The sequence below is a fragment of the Theropithecus gelada genome, chromosome 3 (genome assembly GCF_003255815.1).
Source record: "Theropithecus gelada isolate Dixy chromosome 3, Tgel_1.0, whole genome shotgun sequence".
Taxonomy (NCBI): domain Eukaryota; kingdom Metazoa; phylum Chordata; class Mammalia; order Primates; family Cercopithecidae; genus Theropithecus; species Theropithecus gelada.
Window position 1 is genome coordinate 91053467 of NC_037670.1, and position 19809 is coordinate 91073275.

The 19809-nt window shown below is 39.4% G+C and overlaps 1 protein-coding gene across 1 annotated transcript in view; it reads right to left on the minus strand.

The window, feature by feature from the left end:
- Positions 1 to 19809, minus strand: part of DNAH11 (dynein axonemal heavy chain 11) — a 372079-nt gene that overhangs the window by 171842 nt on the left and 180428 nt on the right. Inside the window, exons 45-50 of the mRNA XM_025379290.1 lie at positions 18873 to 19046; positions 9057 to 9261; positions 5865 to 6030; positions 5049 to 5151; positions 2573 to 2812; positions 140 to 301 (exon numbers count right to left, since the gene is read on the minus strand). Of these exons, the coding sequence (XP_025235075.1) occupies positions 140 to 301; positions 2573 to 2812; positions 5049 to 5151; positions 5865 to 6030; positions 9057 to 9261; positions 18873 to 19046 (1050 nt within the window). The remainder of the gene's footprint in view (positions 1 to 139; positions 302 to 2572; positions 2813 to 5048; positions 5152 to 5864; positions 6031 to 9056; positions 9262 to 18872; positions 19047 to 19809) is intronic.

Genomic DNA, 19809 nt, shown 5'->3' on the forward strand with positions numbered 1-19809 from the left:
AGACCAAGTGTATTCTGGAGTCACAGCCATTGCAAAAAGGTAAGCCCTTGTGCACCTCTCTCATATCCTCATCTAACTTTGGTCCCAATACCCAGTTGATGTTGGGGTAAATAGTGACCTCTGATATTCACACACTTACTTCAAAATATTTATAAGCAGTTTCCAGCATTTTTTTCTGAAACAAATCACAATCTTTTGTGTCTATCAGTTTGTCTCCATAAACACGGGCAGATTCATGAAGCCACAGACGTATTAAATCAAGTGGACCTTTTAAACACTCAGGAGAAGCAAATAAAATCCCCTACAAGGCAAAAATGAGGGAAAATAACTTAAATTCAAAGGTTGATGACATTCCAAATAAGTTTAACACTTCTTAAACTAAAATGTGAATTTAGCAAATGCTTAAAAGAAATATCATCAATAGTAATGTGCATGTTTGTGTATAAAAGTAGGTTTACTTTTTGAAAAGTGCAATATTTGAAAATTTTAGTATGCTTATACCCATTTTTAGGTATGCAAGTAAGACCATTTCAAGAGCCAGCACAGGCGTGAAATATCACATCTGAGTACTTGAGCCTATTAAGCCTTACAATGGACTAAGTTTACAAAACCAAAGTACAAACAGAAAGTCACAGTACTAACATGAAAGTCACAGAATCGTATTTTTTTTTACTACAAAATCATTTGATATCAGTCTAATCATTTCACAGATGAAAACAAGACCAAAAGTAAAGTACCCAAATTCATACGTTATGGGTAGATCTGGGTCTAGCACCAACACACTGTGACTCCTGTGCCCACTCATGGTGCTTTCAGTATCTTAGGTTCACATCCACTCACTCGTCATGGAGAGAGGCCGCTTACTCTGGATGCACAGGAGAATAGTAAGGGGGTTGTGGAGAATTAAGTTGCAAAAGGCTAAAAAATTATTTGGCAGTGTCAGGTGCAGCTGACAGGCTGGATATGAAGAGTGAGGAGGCAGTCCTCTTGTCCCATTTCACCTATGACCTCTCTTCCCTATCCTTCCGAGATTAAAATTCTGCTTTTAAACAGCATGGTATTAAGCAATCTTTCCGGCAGGAGCTAGATACACAGACATGAAAAGAGCTGCTCCGTGTTCATAAGAAGCAACTGACTAATGCTGTGTTATGGACTTGAGGCAGTTGTGGAGTGATACTGAAAAGATGGTTATAAAAATATAAAGAAGTCCTATGGAGTTTTCATATTTAATCAATATACCACCTCTCACACAAAAGAAATTTCAGCCATCCATTTGTACTGTACAGTGTAGACCGCATTAGTTGGATTTAAAAAAATAATTCCAGACTTTCAATTCCCTTTTCAGAATTTCCTAAGTCAAATACATAAACACTGTCCTTTTACCAGGTAAGCAAAGTAATTTTCAATATTAAACCAAAATGATCCAATAATTTAAAAATTACTATTTCTCTTAACATATGGTTAAAATCACACATAAATGCCTTATGCAAATACATGATCAATTATCCTTCTTACTTGGCACTCAGAACAGTAAGCACTCACTCAGTCAATCTGAAGAGCCCAGACATCTACCTTTGCTTCCACTGCCAAGTCACCATATGCCATGGCCTGAATGGCCCCTACAATTCATGTCTTGAAACTTAATTGCCAATGTGACAATATTAAGAGGTGGGGCCTTTAGGAGGTGACTAAATCATGAGGGCAATGTGATCTTATGAAAGGGGTGCTGGGCATTTGCCCCATTTGCTCTGTCCCTTCTGCCCTGTGAGGATGCACCACGTAAAGCACCATTTTGGAAGCAGAGACCAGGCCCTCACCAGACACTGGATCTGCCAGTGCCTTAATCATGGACTTCCCAGCCTCCATAACTGTGAGAAATAAAATTCTATTATTTACGAATTACCCAATCTCAGGTATTTTGTCACAGCAGCACAGACAAAGACATTATATGACTTGTGGAGAAGCACTGTTCCCATTGATGCAATGGGAATAATAAACCTGCCATATTTACTTCCTGAGAAGTTTATGAGTAAAGTTAAAGAATATATATGAAAGTACATAACCATAGTTTTAAGCTGTTTTATAAATGAACACCGTTAACAGTATGGCATGGTTTGGATGTGTGCCCCTCCAAATCTCATGTTGAAATGTGTTGGAGGAGGGGCCTGGTGGGAGGTGATTGAATCATGGGGGCAGATCCTTCATGAATGGTTAGACCATCCCCTCTGTAATAAGTGAATTCTCACTCAGTTAGTTCATACAAGATCTGGTTGTTTAAAAGTTTGGGGACCTGCCCCGACTCACTCTCTTGCTCCTGCTCTTGCCATGCAAAATGTGAAATACTGGCTCCCCATGACCTTCCACCATGATTGTCAGCTCCTGAGGCCCTCACCAGAAGCAGATGCTGGGGCCATGCTAGTCCAGCCTGCCAAACCATAAGCAGTTAAACCTCCTTTCTTTATAAATTACCCAGCCTCAGGTGTTTCTCTATAGTGACACAAAAAGTGGGCTAATACACAGTATTATAATTATTTGTCTACTCAAGAGGCATAACACAGAGCAGTCAAGGTACCTGGAAGACGTTTGATAAATCTCTCAGATTAAAGATGTAGTGGAATTTAATAGCCGTGGGTAAAAAGTTACACATCATTGTCTGATGGAATGCTATTGTTGCCTGGATCAAAGTGGGGCCACTCCTGAGAACTGATGGAGCAAATGCTTGCTGTTGGAAGTGGAAACTAAAGATTTGGCCATAGATGGTGTTTAGTGCATCCAAAGATGGAAAATTGAATGCAAACACTGTGAAATGTCTCTGAAAATAAAAACAAATATAAGAGTGTAAAGATTACGATTGTACCAGAAAATTGCAAAGACCTGATTTTTTCACTCCTCCCTGTATCCAGGCCCATTACCATGTAGCTTTTTAGTGTTCCACTCTGACTCTGGGGTAGGCCATGTGATTTACTTAAGCCAACAGAAGGAGGCAGAAGTGACAGTGTGCCAGTTGTTGTCAGAGGTGTATATTTCTACTTACTTTGTTAAGCCTCTGACTTTGCCATAAACTCTACAGGCCCTAAAGTATGAGAGACACATAAAGCAGGGCCATGTTGTCACAGTTGCTCCAGCCAAAGCCACATCAAATTAACTGACAGTTTATCCCCAACATGCACAGATGAGCCCAGCCAAGATCAGCAGTCACTGAGCTCAGTCTCAGCTGAGTCCAGATGAATAAGCAACCACTGTATGCTACTGAATGTATGTTGGTGGTAGCTGTTTCTGTTGTCATGATTAAAAAGCTTATATGCGTACACAAAACGTGCACACAAATGTTTGTAGCAGCTTCCTTCATGATTGTCAAAAGTGAAAGCAACCAAGGTGTCCTTCAGTAGATGAACGGACAAACAAGCTGTGATGCATTCATACAGTGACTACTATTCAGCAATAAAAAGAGATGCACTAGCAAGCCATGGAAAGACATGGAGAAATCTTAAGTGCATAGTTAAGCTAAGTGAAAAAAAGCCTATTTGGAAAGACTACATATCCTACGATTCTCACTACATGAAATTCTGGAAAAGGCAAAATGTATAGAAACAGAGAAAATATCAGTGCTTAAGGGATTAATATCCAGAATACATTGAAGCCTCCTAAAGCTCAATGACAACAAAATAACCCAATTTAAACATGAGCACAAGACTTGAATAGACATTTCTCCAAAGAAGATACAAAAATGAACAAGCACATAAAAACATCACTAATCACTGGGAAAATGCAAATCATAACTACGAGATACTGCCTCACACTCAACAGCATGATTGCTGTCGAAAAACAAAACAAAACAGAAAATAAATGTGTGTGAGGATGTAGAGAAACTGGGACTCTGATGCACTGTCGGTAGGGAATAAAATAAGGTATAGTTGTCATGGAAAACAGTATCATGATTTCTCAAAAAATTAAAAGTAGAATTCTGATACAATTCATTAATTGTATTGCTGGGTGTACACCCCAAAGAATTAAAAGCAGGGTCTTGAAGATATATTTGTTCCACCCATGTTCACAGCAGCATTATTTACATTAGCCAAAGTGTGGGAGCAACCCAAGTGTCCATCAACGAATGAATGACTAAGGAAAATGTGGTAAATTAGAATATGACTCGGTCTCAAACAGGGAAAAAATCTGCAACATGCCACAACTGGATGAACCCTGGACATTATGCTAAGTGAAATAAGCCAGCCACAAAAAGACCAATACTGGATAATTCCACTTATATGAGGTACTTAAAATAGCCAAAATCATAGACACAGAAAGTAGAATGGTGGTTGCCAGGGGAAAGTGGGGAGGAGAAAAAGGGGAGCTCAATGGATACAGAGTTTCAATTTCACAAGACGAAGTTATGGAGATGGGTGGTGATCTTGGCTGCCCAATATTATGTATGTAGTTAATATTATTGAACTGTACACTTGAAATGGTTAATGTGGTAAATTTTATGTAACATATATTTTACAACAATAATAATAGTAAAGAAAAGACAAAAGATCAATTGTTACCAGGGACTCAGAGGGAAAAGAGAGAGGAATGAATTGGTTGAGTACAGAGATTTTGGGGCAGTGACACTATTCTATATGATATTGTTAACAGATGATACTTGTCATTATACATCTGTCAAAACCCATGGAATATATAATACAAAGAAGGAATCCCAATGTAAACTCTGAACTTCAGTTAATAATACTGTGTCAATATTGGCTGATCATTGCAACTAATGCAAGATGTTAATAATAGGGTAAAACAAGTGGGGGCATTAAGAGAGTACATAGGAATTATTTGTACTTCCAGCTGATTTTGCTATAAACTTTGATATAAAAAGTAAAGTCTACTAATTAAAACAAAAAGGCTTATTAGAACCCCTGTCTATTGTTAGTGGGAATAAAATATGGTACAGCTGCCATGAAAAACATGCTTAATCAGATGTCCCATAGGAATCCTAATCTGTACTCAAAAGCAATACAATACAGATCTACAGTTTTTGAGTGCAGTATTCAACACCCTACCTGTAGCCTAGGATTGATGGTGAAGCTGCCCACCATTGGATTCATGCAGGTGACATACTGGCAGTTGTGGATTTCTTTAAGCATCAACTTCTGTCTATCATACCTGAAAGACAGAAAATAGAACCTTAAATCCAAAAACTGGAGATGACAAAACAACAAAATATAACAGTTCATAAAGGACTTCATCACAGATTATCTCCTTATCTTTATAATCACTCTGTGAGGTTGACCTTGTGAGCCTTATTTGAGAGACATCAAAACTGAAGCTCAAAAAACTGAAGGTGACTTAACTCCTTTGATGCAAAAATCAAGATCAAGAGCTGCATCAATATAAACTATTACTGCTTATTGATTCTCATGTTACTCTGTAGAAGCTATCTTGTATCCACAGCAAGACTCCAGTGGATGGGCTGGGGGCTGTCCCTATAGTTAACTGTCAGGGATTGATGACTACAGTGCCCAAACATTTACACCCTGCCAAATCAGATCAAGTTTCTCTTAAATAATTTGGTGTGAGTTAACACTTAAAGAGGACATGATTTCTGGACAGTCTTAACATTTCTGAGATACTTTTCAATCCAATCTTCCAAAGATACAAAGGGAAACTATTCCATTTAATATGATGAAAAGAGATACAAAGTAAACCCAAAAGATATTCCTTAGAAGAAACTGGTGATAATTCCACTTGAATTCATCCATAATAATTATTCATAATATATTTTTTAATTTTATTATCCATAATAAATATGGATAAATATTATTATCCATAATAATTATTAGATTTTGGGAGAGAGTAAACTACAGAGAATTGCTTACCAATGTCCATAATCAATATGCTGCCGGATCAGGGTGTGAGGCTGAACAGTGCCATATAAGTCCACTTCAGGCATGTTCATGTCATCGATAAAATAAATCAATTTTTTATTTCCTCCAGGACCATAGTTATGACCAGCTTTTTTCTCTAGGGGTTTCTCAAGAATTTCTGAAATAAACATATATTTCTGTCCACCAATCAATAGAATGTAAATGTTCTGTTTAGTCATTTTTCTTTTGTTCTTACCTTCTTCTGTTGATTTCATCTACCCCATGGTTTCAGGTATCACCTCTTCATAGGTTAAGAGACCTGACATGTGTCTCTGGCCCCCTCCTTTTGTGTCATGCTCTCCTGCCAATCTGCCTCCTGTTGCCAGAAGTCACTCCACCTCTCCTTTATGGAGACTGCAACATGTGCAGCACGACATCACCTTGTCCATCACAGCTGAAACAACCCAACTCCTGATCTGTGTACTTCCTCCCCTGTGCCCATTCTATATGGCCACTGCTAGTCCAGCTATGGCCTGGTCTCTCAGTTCTCTTCTCTTATCATCTCTGCAGGAGAGTCTGGGAACAGCTCAGGAAAGTCTTCCATACCTGTCTTCTTAGGCGGCTGGAGTGCAGAAGCACAAGAACAGTGTACGTAGACACTATCCACAATGTAGACACCATCCGTGTATAAATAAAGTTACATTTCTTCCTGTGTCTATATAACTTTGTGTCTATTTTTTAAAGTCCTGGGTGAAGGAAATCCAGAACAGTGTGTGTCTGAGATGTAGTACCTAATTATTTGTTGACTCTCCAAACAGACTGTAAGTATTTTGAGACCAAGGAACTATGTCATATTCATTGCTATACCACCGACAATGGCCACAACAAATACTTTTTTAAAATGAGAAAACAAATGAATGAATGAACAAAGAATCATACAATAAATAAACACCTTTTCCAAGAGGCAGACCCACATTTCCAAACACTTGCTGAGCACTAATTCTTACTAGCCATTACCATCCAACGTTCAGCCAACACTAAATCTGCCTCTTTTCCAACTCAGCTTAACGTCTTCTCTTCCTCACTCATAATTCGCCTCTTCCCTTTTGCCTCTGTGCTCTTGCTTATGGGGTTAACACGCCCAGTCAGCCAGATGCAAAGCCTCCCAGTAATCTCTCTCTCCTAGTCCCATGTTTTCCAACCACAGCCTATAAATGGTACTTCATGTCATTTCCATATGTTCCCAACTTGCCACCTCCTTTTCTACAACTCTGGTCCAGGGTCACATTACATATAGCTCTTATACTACTCAAGGGGACTGATCTCCCCACCTCAGATCTCTCTTCTCAAAAGACAGTGCCCACCTTGTCAGTTACTTGCTTCCCTATCAATGGTTCACAGTCCCCTCATTTTGTGTCTCAGCATTCTCTCCAGTTGGTGTGATCAACCATCGGTGGTTGCCTGGGACCGTCCCAGTTTTAACACTACAAGTCCCACGTTCCAGAAAACACTTTGGTCTTTTGGCGAACTGGATAGGTGGTCACCCTATCTGCAGTATAACTCCACATCAATAGCTTAGCCTTTTCCATATCTTCCACCCAATCACCATGCTACAGGCATCACAAGGATTCAATTCATTGACTGTGTCCCACAATTTTCTCTCTTCCATGTCTTTCCTTAAGCTGGTCCTTCTATCCTAATCTTCTTCTTTGCCCATTTGTCACCCCAGCTCAAATGTTTGAAACCATAATTCTCTGTACAAGTATACTGACAACTATAGCTCTTTCTACTCCTCATACCAATAGGCCATCTCTAAATCTTATTCATGCCTGTATTCCTTTTAGGAATTAGCAAGATGCCCTCACATCATAGTCAAGTAATTTGTTCAACTACTGAACTGTAGTCTAATCTTCCATTTATAAATCATAGAGTCTTTCTTTCATATCTGCAAATGAAAAACATATACCCCACACAATGCTTGGGAAAAAGTAGGTAAATAATATGTATTTTCTGAAGAGATGAATGAAATAACTGGCTCTTTTTGGGGGACAGGTATCTCAATACATTTCCCAGGCTGGACTCAAACTCCTGGGCTCAAGCAATCCTCCGACCTCAGCCTCCTGAATAGCTGGGACTACCAGCATGTACCACCACACCTAGCTTGAGTTGGCTTTCTAAGGGTTCCATTCATAAAGATAAGATGAAATGACTAATAAAAAGTTGATAGAAAAATCACTATTGGCTGTTAATGATGTCAATGAGTAAGAAAATGTATTATTATTATTATTATTATTTTTTGAGATGGAGTCTTGCTCTGTCGCCCAGGCTGGGGTGCAGTGGCCAGATCTCAGCTCACTGCAAGCTCCGCCTCCCGGGTTTACACCATTCTCTTGCCTCAGCCTCCCAAGTAGCTGGGACTACAGGCGCCCGCCACCTCGCCCGGCTAGTTTTTTGTATTTTTTAGTATTATTAGTCTCCACTGATATAGCTAAGAAAACAACATATATCCACATATAAACAGACACCTCGGAAACCCACATTCAGGACAACTCAATGGTTTTAATAAACAACTGGACATCAGAAAGTTTGGCTGCCCCCCAACAGAGCCCCCTTTCTCTGCTGGAGAGTGACTGGCCTTCCAACATCAGCTCTGTGATTTCCCCTCTACTTCCCATGTCTCTTGCTCACCCTACCTAACTCTGGGAATGTCCCAGATCTGTGAGGTTCTTTTGATTACATTGATTAGTTATTCAGTAGTTCAAAATTAGTTCTAGTGACTTTAAGATTTCATTAATGCCTCTTGGTTCTGTCATTTACTCAGTTTTAATGAATTTATCCTAAAATAATCTCTTACTTGAAAAAGTAGCCAGAACATACCTCCTTGAGTATACCCTTATATTGGTAAGACTCCATGCAATTAAAGGTAACCAGTGGTTTTGAGGTACCAAATTAACACTACTGATGTATATTCTTGCTGCTCTAAAGCATAATCACCCAAATAAAGCCATGAGTGACATAAAAAGCCAAAATCACAACAATATTTAAAGAACGTATATTTAACAAGGATGATAAGTACAAATTCATCTGAGGCCCAAGCAACAACTCTAAATTCTAGGGAAAGGTATTATGAGTCTTTTGGGCCACATGTTCCCACCTTGATGATTTTTGATCCCTTGTTTCTGGAAAATAAACAGGTGCACTTACTTTGCAGAGCTGCGGATGTTGTGTAGTAGTTGAAAGGCACACGTGATACTATGTAATCCTGAGAGAGACTTGCCAATGTGTCACCTACAAAGACTGTTTTTCCCACTCCTGCATTTCCTACTAGCATTAGAGGTTTTCCTTTCTCAAGCAACAACTCCATGAAATATCTAAGACGAGTTGTCTCTGATGTGTGAACCAGAACTGTCTGGGAGGAGAAACAGAATGGAACAAAAATCAGAAAGAGAGAGCAAGCTCACGTGAGCGAGAGGCATTTCAAAATTATTTATCAAACTCAACACAGTCACTTTAGAATTGAGATCCAAATAATTCATAGTTCAGATTAGCACCCAGTGGGAGAGATTCCACCTTATTTTCAGTTTTGAATGGTCGTTGTTCAGACTTTGTAGCTTGAGGGGAGCAATTAGATAATGCCATCAACGTACCATAAAGTAAACAACTGATTTATCATTTCCAAATTAAGTACTAGCCCCCAAGGCTCCTTATTTCAGAATACCTACTCTACCCAACATTGCGGTAAGCACAGAAGGGAATACAGTAAACATATAAGAAACTATCTACAACATTTTAGGAGATGAGAAAATGTTCGAGAAGTCAAGACACACACAAACGAAAATTGGGACCAATTCCTTGGCCTCATTAGATTAAATGGCTAAATGATTCAGCATGCTAAAAGAGTTCAGTGTGGGAAGAGACCAGTTTAGGGAGAAATGATGGCTTTTAAATGGAATATGAAGAAACCAAAACACATTTGAAACATATCATGCCTTGCTTTGTTAAAAACTAAAACTTAATTTTTATGTTTCAAAAATTGGCTATTTATGCACTATATTACTTTACAAACAATTTGAAGTGGCTTACAGGAACACAAATAAATAAAAATCAAACTCAGGGAACACATTACAATGTAAGATCAGAACAAGAAGTAGATATAGATATGCAGTAAACAGAATTTTGCTCAGTGATTAAAAGATAGGTGATTCTGGGTTTTGGCACCAAAACAAAACACAAAATACAAAAGATAATTAATGATTTGTTGCATTTCTTGGTGTTCAAATTTAAAAGGAGGGGAGAATCTACCTGCAAGATTCATATTGTTTGTAAGAAATCCACATAAAGTCTATAATGGATGAAATTCTTCTCTACCTGGCTAGCATATACTAAACACAATGGAATATTGTAAGGTTTTTGTTTTTTTGTTTTTGTTTTTTATGTTGTTGTTGTTTTTGAGATGGAGTCTCACTCTGTCACCCAGGCTGGAGTGCCGTGGTGTGATCATGGCTCACTGCAGCCTTGACTTCCTGAGCTCAGGTTATTCTCCCACCTCAGCCTCCCAAGTTGCTGGGAATACAGGCACCTGCCATCATACCCGGCTAACTTTTTGTATTTTTAGTAAAACGAGGTTTCACCGTGTTAGCCAGGATGGTCTTGATCTCCTGACCTTGTGATCTCCCTGCCTCGGCCTCCCAAAGTGCTTGGATTACAGGCATGAGCCACCGTGCCCAGACCATCATGAGTTTTTTTAATGACTATTTTTTTTGAGACAGGGTCTCACTCCTGCACCCAGGCTGGAGTGCAGTGGCGTGATCATGGCTAACTGCAGCCTTGACTTCCTGAGCTCAGGTTATTCTCCCACCTCAGCCTCCCAAGTAGCTGGGACTACAGGCATGCACCACTATGCCCAGCTAATTATTTTGTATTTTTTGTAGAGACAGGGTTTTGCCATGTTGCCCAGACTGGTCTCAAACGCCTGGGCTGAAGCGATCACCTGCCTCAGCACCCCAAAGTGCTAGGATCACAGGTGTGAGCCACCAAGGCTGACCCAACTGAATATTTTATACACAATTCAAGATCATCTTCATGACTGAACATGTACTCTAGAACTTCATTTTAATTCAGTGATACTCTTAGGGTTTACTAAAAGACAGAACTGTTCTATGCTACACTAAACAGTTCTAGACTACTCTTTAATAAACATTTGAGCTGCATCTCATATTTTTTTCTCCTTTCTTGCTGCTAGTTGTCATCATTTGCTTTTAAATTTGTCTGCTGGCCTTTTTTCACATACTAATACCAATAATTCACACTTACTGAGAAATGAGTATGTAGGTGTGGCAGGTACCATGCTAAGCACTTTACATGCATAATGTCATAAGACACCCATAACAAATCTATAGACAGTTGCTATTTTTATTTCAGAGGTGATGAAACTAAAGCTAGAAGAACATAACCGACTTGGTCAAGGTCATGGTTACTAGTAAGTGGCAGTACTTCGATTCAAACCCAAGTCTGTCAGAGCCTGACCTCTCTGTTATCTACACATAGAATGCTCTTCAGAGCATGGACGCTGGAGCCAGGCTGCCTGGCTGTGAATCCTGCTTTGCTTGTTTTAGTGTGACCAACTCTTGTTAGTTTGCTAGGGATTTCCCAGTTTTAAAATTTAAAGTCCAATGTTCCCGAAACTCCTTTAATCCCAGTCAAACTAGAACTGTTGGTCATCCTATACTTACTACCTGTATAGCTGTGGATATATTTCTTCTCTTCGTGCCTGTTTCTCCATATGTTTAAAAAAAAAGGGGGGGGAGGGAGCTAGTGACAGTCCCTGCCTTTGAAGGTTGCTATAAGGATTGCTTTATGTACAGCATTCAGTAAAGCGCTTGACATATAACAGCATAATATTAGTATTTCTATTATTATTGACTTTCTATGGTTATCTTCCACTATATTAAGATGCTGTTAATTAAGTAATCACATTTGGTACAACTGTGTGGAAAGAAAGAGCACAAACTGCTCATAGGTTCTCTGTTGAATACAAGACATCATCACTAAGGTGCATCAACCTTGTGATAGCAGTTTTCAGGTCTTCAGCAGTTCTTGGTTGATTACATGTTCTCAGCCTTCAACCAGCTAGATCATACTTGTAGATAGCTGAATTCTAGGTAGCTTGAACAAAAAGCAAGGTTTTCAAATAGATAAAGTAGATGGAGCAGACACTTTTGACTTCTTTTTTTTTTTTTGAAATGGAGTCTCGCTCTTGCTGCTCAGGCTGGAGTGCAATGGCGTGATCTTGGCTCACTGCAACCTCTGCCTCCCGAGTTCAAGCGATTCTCTGCCTCAGCCTCCCAAGTAGCTGAGACTGCAGGCACCAGCCACCACGCCCAGTTAATTTTTTGTATTTTTAGTAGAGAAGAGATTTCACAATGTTGGCCAGGCTGGTCTCAAATTCCTGGCCTTAGGTGACCCAACCCACCTTGACCTCCCAAAGCGCTGGGATTATAGGCGTAAGTCACTGCGCCCAGCCTTCCCTGCTTCTTCTTTGTTGGGAAAGACCCCACTTTGTTCAAGTCCTCACCCCTCCCCCACATAGCCATGTGCTCCACAGGAAGCTCTGCCTGGCTCCTGCAGGATGTGAGGACTCATCAAAGCCCATCACGGCAGCCCCGCTACCAAGGCCTGAGACTGGATTAGAGGTGGCACATGGCCCAGTCTGCAGAATTAGATGCAGGAGGCAGTCAGCTCCAGACTTCTGAGGAAGGTTTCCTCACTCTTAATAAAAAGATAGGAGAAAGTCCCTGCCTCCTTTGAAGTTGTTTTCTGGAACCACTAGAGACATCTTGAGACAAAAGGGATGGCTGTCTTAAATTCAAATCAATGTTAAGAAGAGCAGTACAGAAAGATGGGATGATCACAATCCTTGGTGATACCGCCAAGTCACAGAATTAATCTGCATTGTGGTTATTCGACCTCTGAATTCCTTGTTTGTGAAATAATAAATTTCCTCATTGTTTGGGGTTGAACTGTCTCCTCCCCAAATTTCTATGTTCAAGTCCTAATCTGTAGTATCTCAGAATGTGATGTTATTTAGGAATAGGGTTGCTGCAGATGTAATGAGTTAGGATGAAGTCATACTGGAGTAATATTACAGGCTGATAATGTTGTGTCCCCACAACATTCATGTCATAAAGTCCTAACCCCGGTATTTCAGAATGAGACTGTATTTGGAGACAGAGGCTTTAAAGGGGCGATTAAGTTAAAATGAAGCCATTAGACTGAGTCCTAATCCAATCTGATAGGTGTCCTTGTAAGAAAATTTGAACCCACAGGGAGACATCAGGGATACATATGCACAGAGAAAAGCCATGTGAGGATGCAGAGAGAAAGTGGCTATGAGGAGTGAGGCCTCAGGAGAAGCCAAACTTGCTGACACCTTGAGCTTGGACTGCTAGCCTCCAGAGCTGTGAAGAAAGAAACTTCTGTTGTTGAAGTTGCCCAGTCTATGGGATTTTGTTATGGCAGCCCTAGCAAACTAATATAGTTGTCCTCCTTTAACCTTGGCGAGGTATGTGCCAAGGCACCCAGAGAATGCCTGAAACCACAGATGGTACAGAACCCTATATATACTGTTTTTTCCTATACCTATATACCTATGATGAAGTTTAATTTATAAATGAGGTACACTAAGAGATTAACAATAACAAAATAGAACGATTCTGTCAGCAGCACTATTCTTGCACTTTGGGTCATTATTATGTAAAAGAAGGGTTACTTGAACACAAGCACTGCAATACACAATAATCGACCTGGTCACCAAGACAGCTGGATGAAGGGATGGTTACCATCCTGGGTGGGATGAAGTGGGGTGGCACGAGATTTCATTCTGCTACTCAGATCAGTGTGCAATTTAACTTATAAATTGCTTATCTTTGGAATATTCCATTGAATATTTTTGGACCACTGTTGACCACAGGTAGCCAAAACCTCAGAAAGCCAAGCCATGGATAAGTGAGGGACTACTGTACAGATTTGCTTCTTTGTTTGAATTTTTATTTGTAAATTTACGCAACCAGTTTCAGAATATACAGATTATTCTGTAGTTTGCATTTTTCAATCAACATTATACTTTTGAGATATGCTCATATTGGTGTATCTAGGTCTAGGTAATTTTGCTTACTGCTGTGTAGATTTCCATTCTACTAATACATTACAACTTAGTTTTTCAATTTTCCTTTTTTCGGTTGTTGTCAGGAACAACATGACCATGATCATCTTTGTATGTGTGGTTGGGTTTCTCTAGGTTACAACTATAATTAATTTTTTTGGATCACAGAGCTAAAATATGCTTTTTTTTAAAAAAAAGTTAATTTTTAATTGACAAAATCGTATATATTTATTGTGTATAACGTGATACTTTGAAATATGTATACATTGTAAAATGGCTAAATCCAGCAAATTAACATACACTTACAATTCACATAGTTTTTTGTTTGTTTGTTTGTTTTTTTCTGAGATATTTTCACCCTTGTTGCCCAGGCTGGAGTGCAATGGCGCAATCTTGGCTCACTGTAACCTCTGTCTCCCAGGTTCAAGCAATTATCCTGCCTCAGCCTCCCATGTAGCTGGGATTACAGGCACATGCCACCACGCTCAGCTATTTTTTGTATTTTTAGTAGAGACGGGGTTTTGCCATGTTGGCCAGGTTGGTCTTGAACTCCTGACCTCAGGTGATCCACCTGCCTCAGCCTCCCAAAGTGCTGGGATTACAGGTGTGAGCCACCGTACCCAGCCCCACATGCTTATTTTTTATGGGAAGAATACTTACAATTTTTTCTCTTAATGGCTTTTTACAAATACTATACATTGTTATTAACTATAGTCACCATGTACAACAAATCTCTTGAACTTATTTCTCCTGTCTAACTGAAATTTTGTATTCTTTGACCAACATCTCCCCAACCTCCTAACTCCAGCCCCTGGTAGCCACCATAGCACTCTCCACTTCTATGAGTTCAACTTTTAAAATTTCACAAATAAGTGAGATCATGCAGTATTTGTCTGTGTCTGACTTATTTCACTTAATGTACTCCAGGTTCATCCAAGTTGCTGCAAAGGACAGGATTTCCTTCTTTGTAAAGGCTGAATGGTACAAGTTGAATATTCCTTATCTGAAATGCTTGTGATCACAAGTATTCTGGATTTCAATTTTGGGGGGTTTTGGGATATTTGCATTGTACTTACTGGTTGAGCATTCCTAATCTGAAATGCAAACTATTCCAATGAACATTTTCTTTGAGCATCATGTCAGCCCTCCAAGTTTTCAATTTTGGAACATTTTAGATTTTTGAATGAGAGATGCTCAACCTATATGCCATTGTGTGTATGAACCTCATTTTTTTTGTCCGTTCATCCATTGATGGACACTTAGGTTAACTCCATATCTTGGCTATTGTGAATACTGCTGCAGTAAATATGTGAGTGCAGATATTTTGTTTCCTTAGGATATACACCCAGAAGTGGGATTGCTAGATTATAAGGTAGCTCAATTTTTAATTTGAGGAACCTCCATACTGTTTTCCATAATGGCTGTACTAACTGATATTCTCACCAACAGTGTACAAAGGTTCCATTTTCTCATTTTTCTTGACAACACTTGTTATCTTTCATCTTTTTGATAACAGACATTCTAACAGGTGTAAGGTGGTATCTCATCATGGTTAATACAGATTTTGATTTTGAGAAGTGGGCTGCTGTTGTAACAGATACCTAAAAAAGTGGAAGTGACTTTGGAACAGGATAAGAAAACAGGATAGAATAGTTTTAAGGCGCAGGCAAGAAAATGCTTAGATTGCATTGAAGAGATTGCTGATGGAAATATGAACATTAAAGAGGCTTCTGGTGAGGCCTCAGATGGTAATAAGGAACATGCTACTTGACACTGGCAGAAAAGCAATTCTTGTCATAAAGTGGCAAGGAACATGGCTGAATTGCATTCTAGTGTTCTGTGGAAGATAAAATCTGTGAGTGATTAGCTCAAGTACTTAACTGAGGAGATTTCTAAGAAAAGTGTTGAAGGTGTGACCTAGTTTCTCCTTATTGCTGGCAAAATTAAAGAGGTGAAAGACATATTGAAGAAGTAACTGTTAAGCAGAAAGGAACTAGAACTTAAAGATTTGGGAAATTCTCAGCTTCTCCATATGCAGAACATGAGAAAGTGTATTCTGGAGAGAACACCAAAGTGTGGCCAGCCAAAGTGTGGCCAGAAGATGACTCCATAAAGAAATTATGGGTGTAATTCTTAGACAAAATCAGCTATTTCAAAAGAAGTCAGAGATACAGATGTGCTTATACCAGCAGAAATATTGCCAGCTTGGGGTAAAGAGGATGGAAACAGGACAAAATGAAGGAAGGTAAGACTTCTTAGGTTCTACAGGACAAGACAATTTAGCAACCTGGCTGCAAATGTGTATTAACCTCCAAGAAAAGGGAAAGTAACTCCAAAGGCAATTCAGAGATCAGCAGAACATCCACTGATGCCATCACTGGCCCAAAAGGTACAGATCAGGGAGATGAAGCTATTTCTCCCTCACTTTCAGGGAGTGGGGTCACCACTTCTGTCAGTGAGCTAGGATGCTACTGCCCGGTGCCCCAGGGACAGGGCTGCTGCCCAAGGCCATGGAGGTGGGGCTGCCCTCAAGGGCAACACTGCCGCCTCAGTGGGTCCAGAGGCAGGGCCATCCTCCCAGTGGGCCCTGGTATAGGGCATTGAGCCAAAGAAGATTATTCTGAAGTCTTAAGAATCTAAAGGAATTTGCTCTGCTAAGTTTTGGACTTCTGATTTCTCCCTTTACGAATGGAAAGGTCTATCCTATGCCTGTTCTACCACTGTATTTTGCAAGCAGGTAACTTCTCTGGTTTTGTAAGTTCACAGCTAGAGAGGAATTTTGCCTCAGGATGAATTGTACCTCAATTTATTTCATGAATTGATAGATGAAATGTATCATGTAGATGATATTTGGATTATATTTGGGACTTAGAGTTGATACTGGAATGGATTAAGAATTCTGGGCTGTTGGTAGGCTGGGTGTGGTGGCTCATGGCTGTGATCCTAGCACTTTGGGAAGCCAAGGTGGGTGGATCACTTGAGGTCAGGAGTTCAAGACCAGCCTGGCCAACTTGGTGAAACCCTGTCTCTACTAAAAATACAAAAATTAGCCGGGCATGGTGGTGGGGTGCCTGTAATCCCATCTACTAGGGAGGTTGAGGCAGGTGAACTGCTTGAAACCGGGAGGCAGAGGTTGCAGTGAGCCAAGATTGTACCATTGTACTCCAGCCTGGGCAACAGAGCGAGACTGTCTCAAAAAAAAAAAAAAAAAAAAAAAAAAGAAAGAAACGAAAAAAAGAATTTTGGGCTGTTGGAATGGGTGAATGTATTTTGTATGTTAGTAGGACTTGAATTTTGGGAGTCAAGAGGGCACATTATTACAGGCTGAATTATGTCTCCTCCAAAATTAATCTCTTAAAGCCTCAACCCCTCATACCTCAGAATGTGACTGTATTTGGGAATAGGACTTATAAAAGAGATAATTAAGTTAAAATGAGGCTATTAGGGTAGGCCCTTATCCAATGTGACTGGTGTTCTTAGGAGAAGAGGAAATTTAGACATACAGGGAGACAGTGACCATGAATGTGCACAAAGAGAAAAGGCTATGTGAGGTCACAGCAAGAGATGCCTATCAGCAAACTGAGGAGAGAGGCTGCAGGAGAAACAAAACCCCTTGGTATCTCCATCTTGGACTTCTAGCCTCTAGAACTAAGAGAAAAACTCGTTTTTACTGTTTACGCCACCTGGTCTTTGGTCTTTTGTTATGGTAGCTCCAGGAAATGAATGCACTGGGCTTTCTGTTATTTGGCACTAACTGCCTCCTAATAAATGCCACAGAAATCACCTATATGCCACTCATACAGCACTCCCAAAATAATAAGCTCCAAAATGAATCAGAATGACATGATTTCGAGGAAGAAATAAAATGAAAAGGAAAACACATTGAGGCAGAATAAGATGATCAAAGAATAACTGAATCTAAGGGAAATGTAGAAGAGCAATCTATGCAAAGAAACAGTGAAGAGAGAAAGTTTCATTTGGATCATCAGCTGTCACGTGACTCAGTGAGAAGAGGAGATTAAACATACTCATTTGATAGCTGGAGGGTATAACAAGAAAGTTATATGTGAAAAGCGCTATCTAAGAAATTTACAATAAGTTCAGAAGTAAGAATCACTGAACAGAAATATGCCTTCAATGTTTACAAACTCACAAAGTTTCTAGGAAAATATAAACAAATTATTTCTTTATATTTTATAGTTATTGCAGATTTAAGTTGTACTATTTTTTAAAAAGAGGATGCAGAAATATAACAGCCATCTCACTAAGCATTCTTATAGCTGCGATTCTTCTCTCCCAGTGATATATGTCATATGATGAGCATATTAACACAATAACTTATTCATCAGGCAAGAAAGAAAAAAATTTTTTTTTTCAAAGGGATCACATCAGCACACTTCACTTGAATATTGGTGATATGGTTTGGATCCGTGACCCCACCAAATCTCATGTTGAATTGTAATCCACAATGTTGGAGTTGGGGCCTGGTTGGGGGGTGACTGGGTCATGGGGGCGGTTTCTCATAAATGGTTTAGCACCATCCGTCTTGGTACTGTTCTCATGATAGTGAATTCACTCTCATGAGATCTGGTCATTTAAAAGTGTGCAGCACCTGCCCCCTCACTCTCTCTTGTTCCCGCCTTGGCCAAGTGAAGTGTCTGCTTCCCCTTCCCCTGTGATCTCTTGAGGCCTTCCCAGAAGCCCAGCAGATGCCAGCATCATGCTTCCTGGGCAGCCTGTGGAATCATGAGCCAATTAAACCTCTTTTCTTTATAAATTACCCAGTTTCAGGGTTTTTAAAAAATATATATAGCAATATGAAAATGGACTAATACAATTGCTATGTTCCACACACCTACCTGCAGAGGCACATCTGGATCCATAGTAAATTGGGCAATTTTGTCAGCCCAAGGCAATAATTTCTTCGTTTTGTGGTCCACATAATAATCAAAGATTGTTCCCTGGGATGGAAATTTCACTGCTTTCATCTCTTTGTGCCACCACCGGCTGAAGTCAGCTTGATAATCAGAAAGCTAAGGAGAACAAGAGAAATACTTATTGTAGACTCAAAGGTAATTGAAACTATGAAAAAAAAACAAGAAACAAATTATGAGTAATATCATCATAGGAGTAGAAGCCTAAAATTACCATATACCCATCAAGCACAAATTTTGTGAAATAATTAACTTAAAAAGCAAGGTAAAGTTAGGTGAATGCCAGATTACCTGTTGGTTATTCAATCTAATGACAACATATTATGCAAATTCCTGTGCTAGGTAGTCACTATTGAACAGTGGTGTTCACTTCTACCAATGTTCACACCAATTTATGGGAAAATGGGAAAAATAAGAATGGAGTACTTTTAAAAAATTAATAACATTATTTGATTTAAATACTGTCCTTTGTTCTGAGCTTATAGCTTTCCTGGCCCTTTCAATAATAAAATAATTTTCCCTTATAAAATTATGGTGATAAATAGTTATTTTTATAAATGTTCTTGCTTAGAAAAGTAAACAACTGGCAACTCTATACCATTCCTACACATCATTATTGAAACTCTGTTGATCTCTGGAATTCTAAACCTGGGAATCCCTGCCATGAGAGATGGAGGAATGGAGAAACACATGGACCTGTTTTCCCACCAGACCAAATCTAAGGGTTGTAGTTGAAAACTGCCTAGGGACCAACTTTCAGCCTCCAGAGAGATTTATAGTAGCAAGGAACAGACTCTCTTTACTGGGAGGTGCTTGTTTTAATATGAGTATAGATATAAGTCATTTATTGCTAGATTAGGGT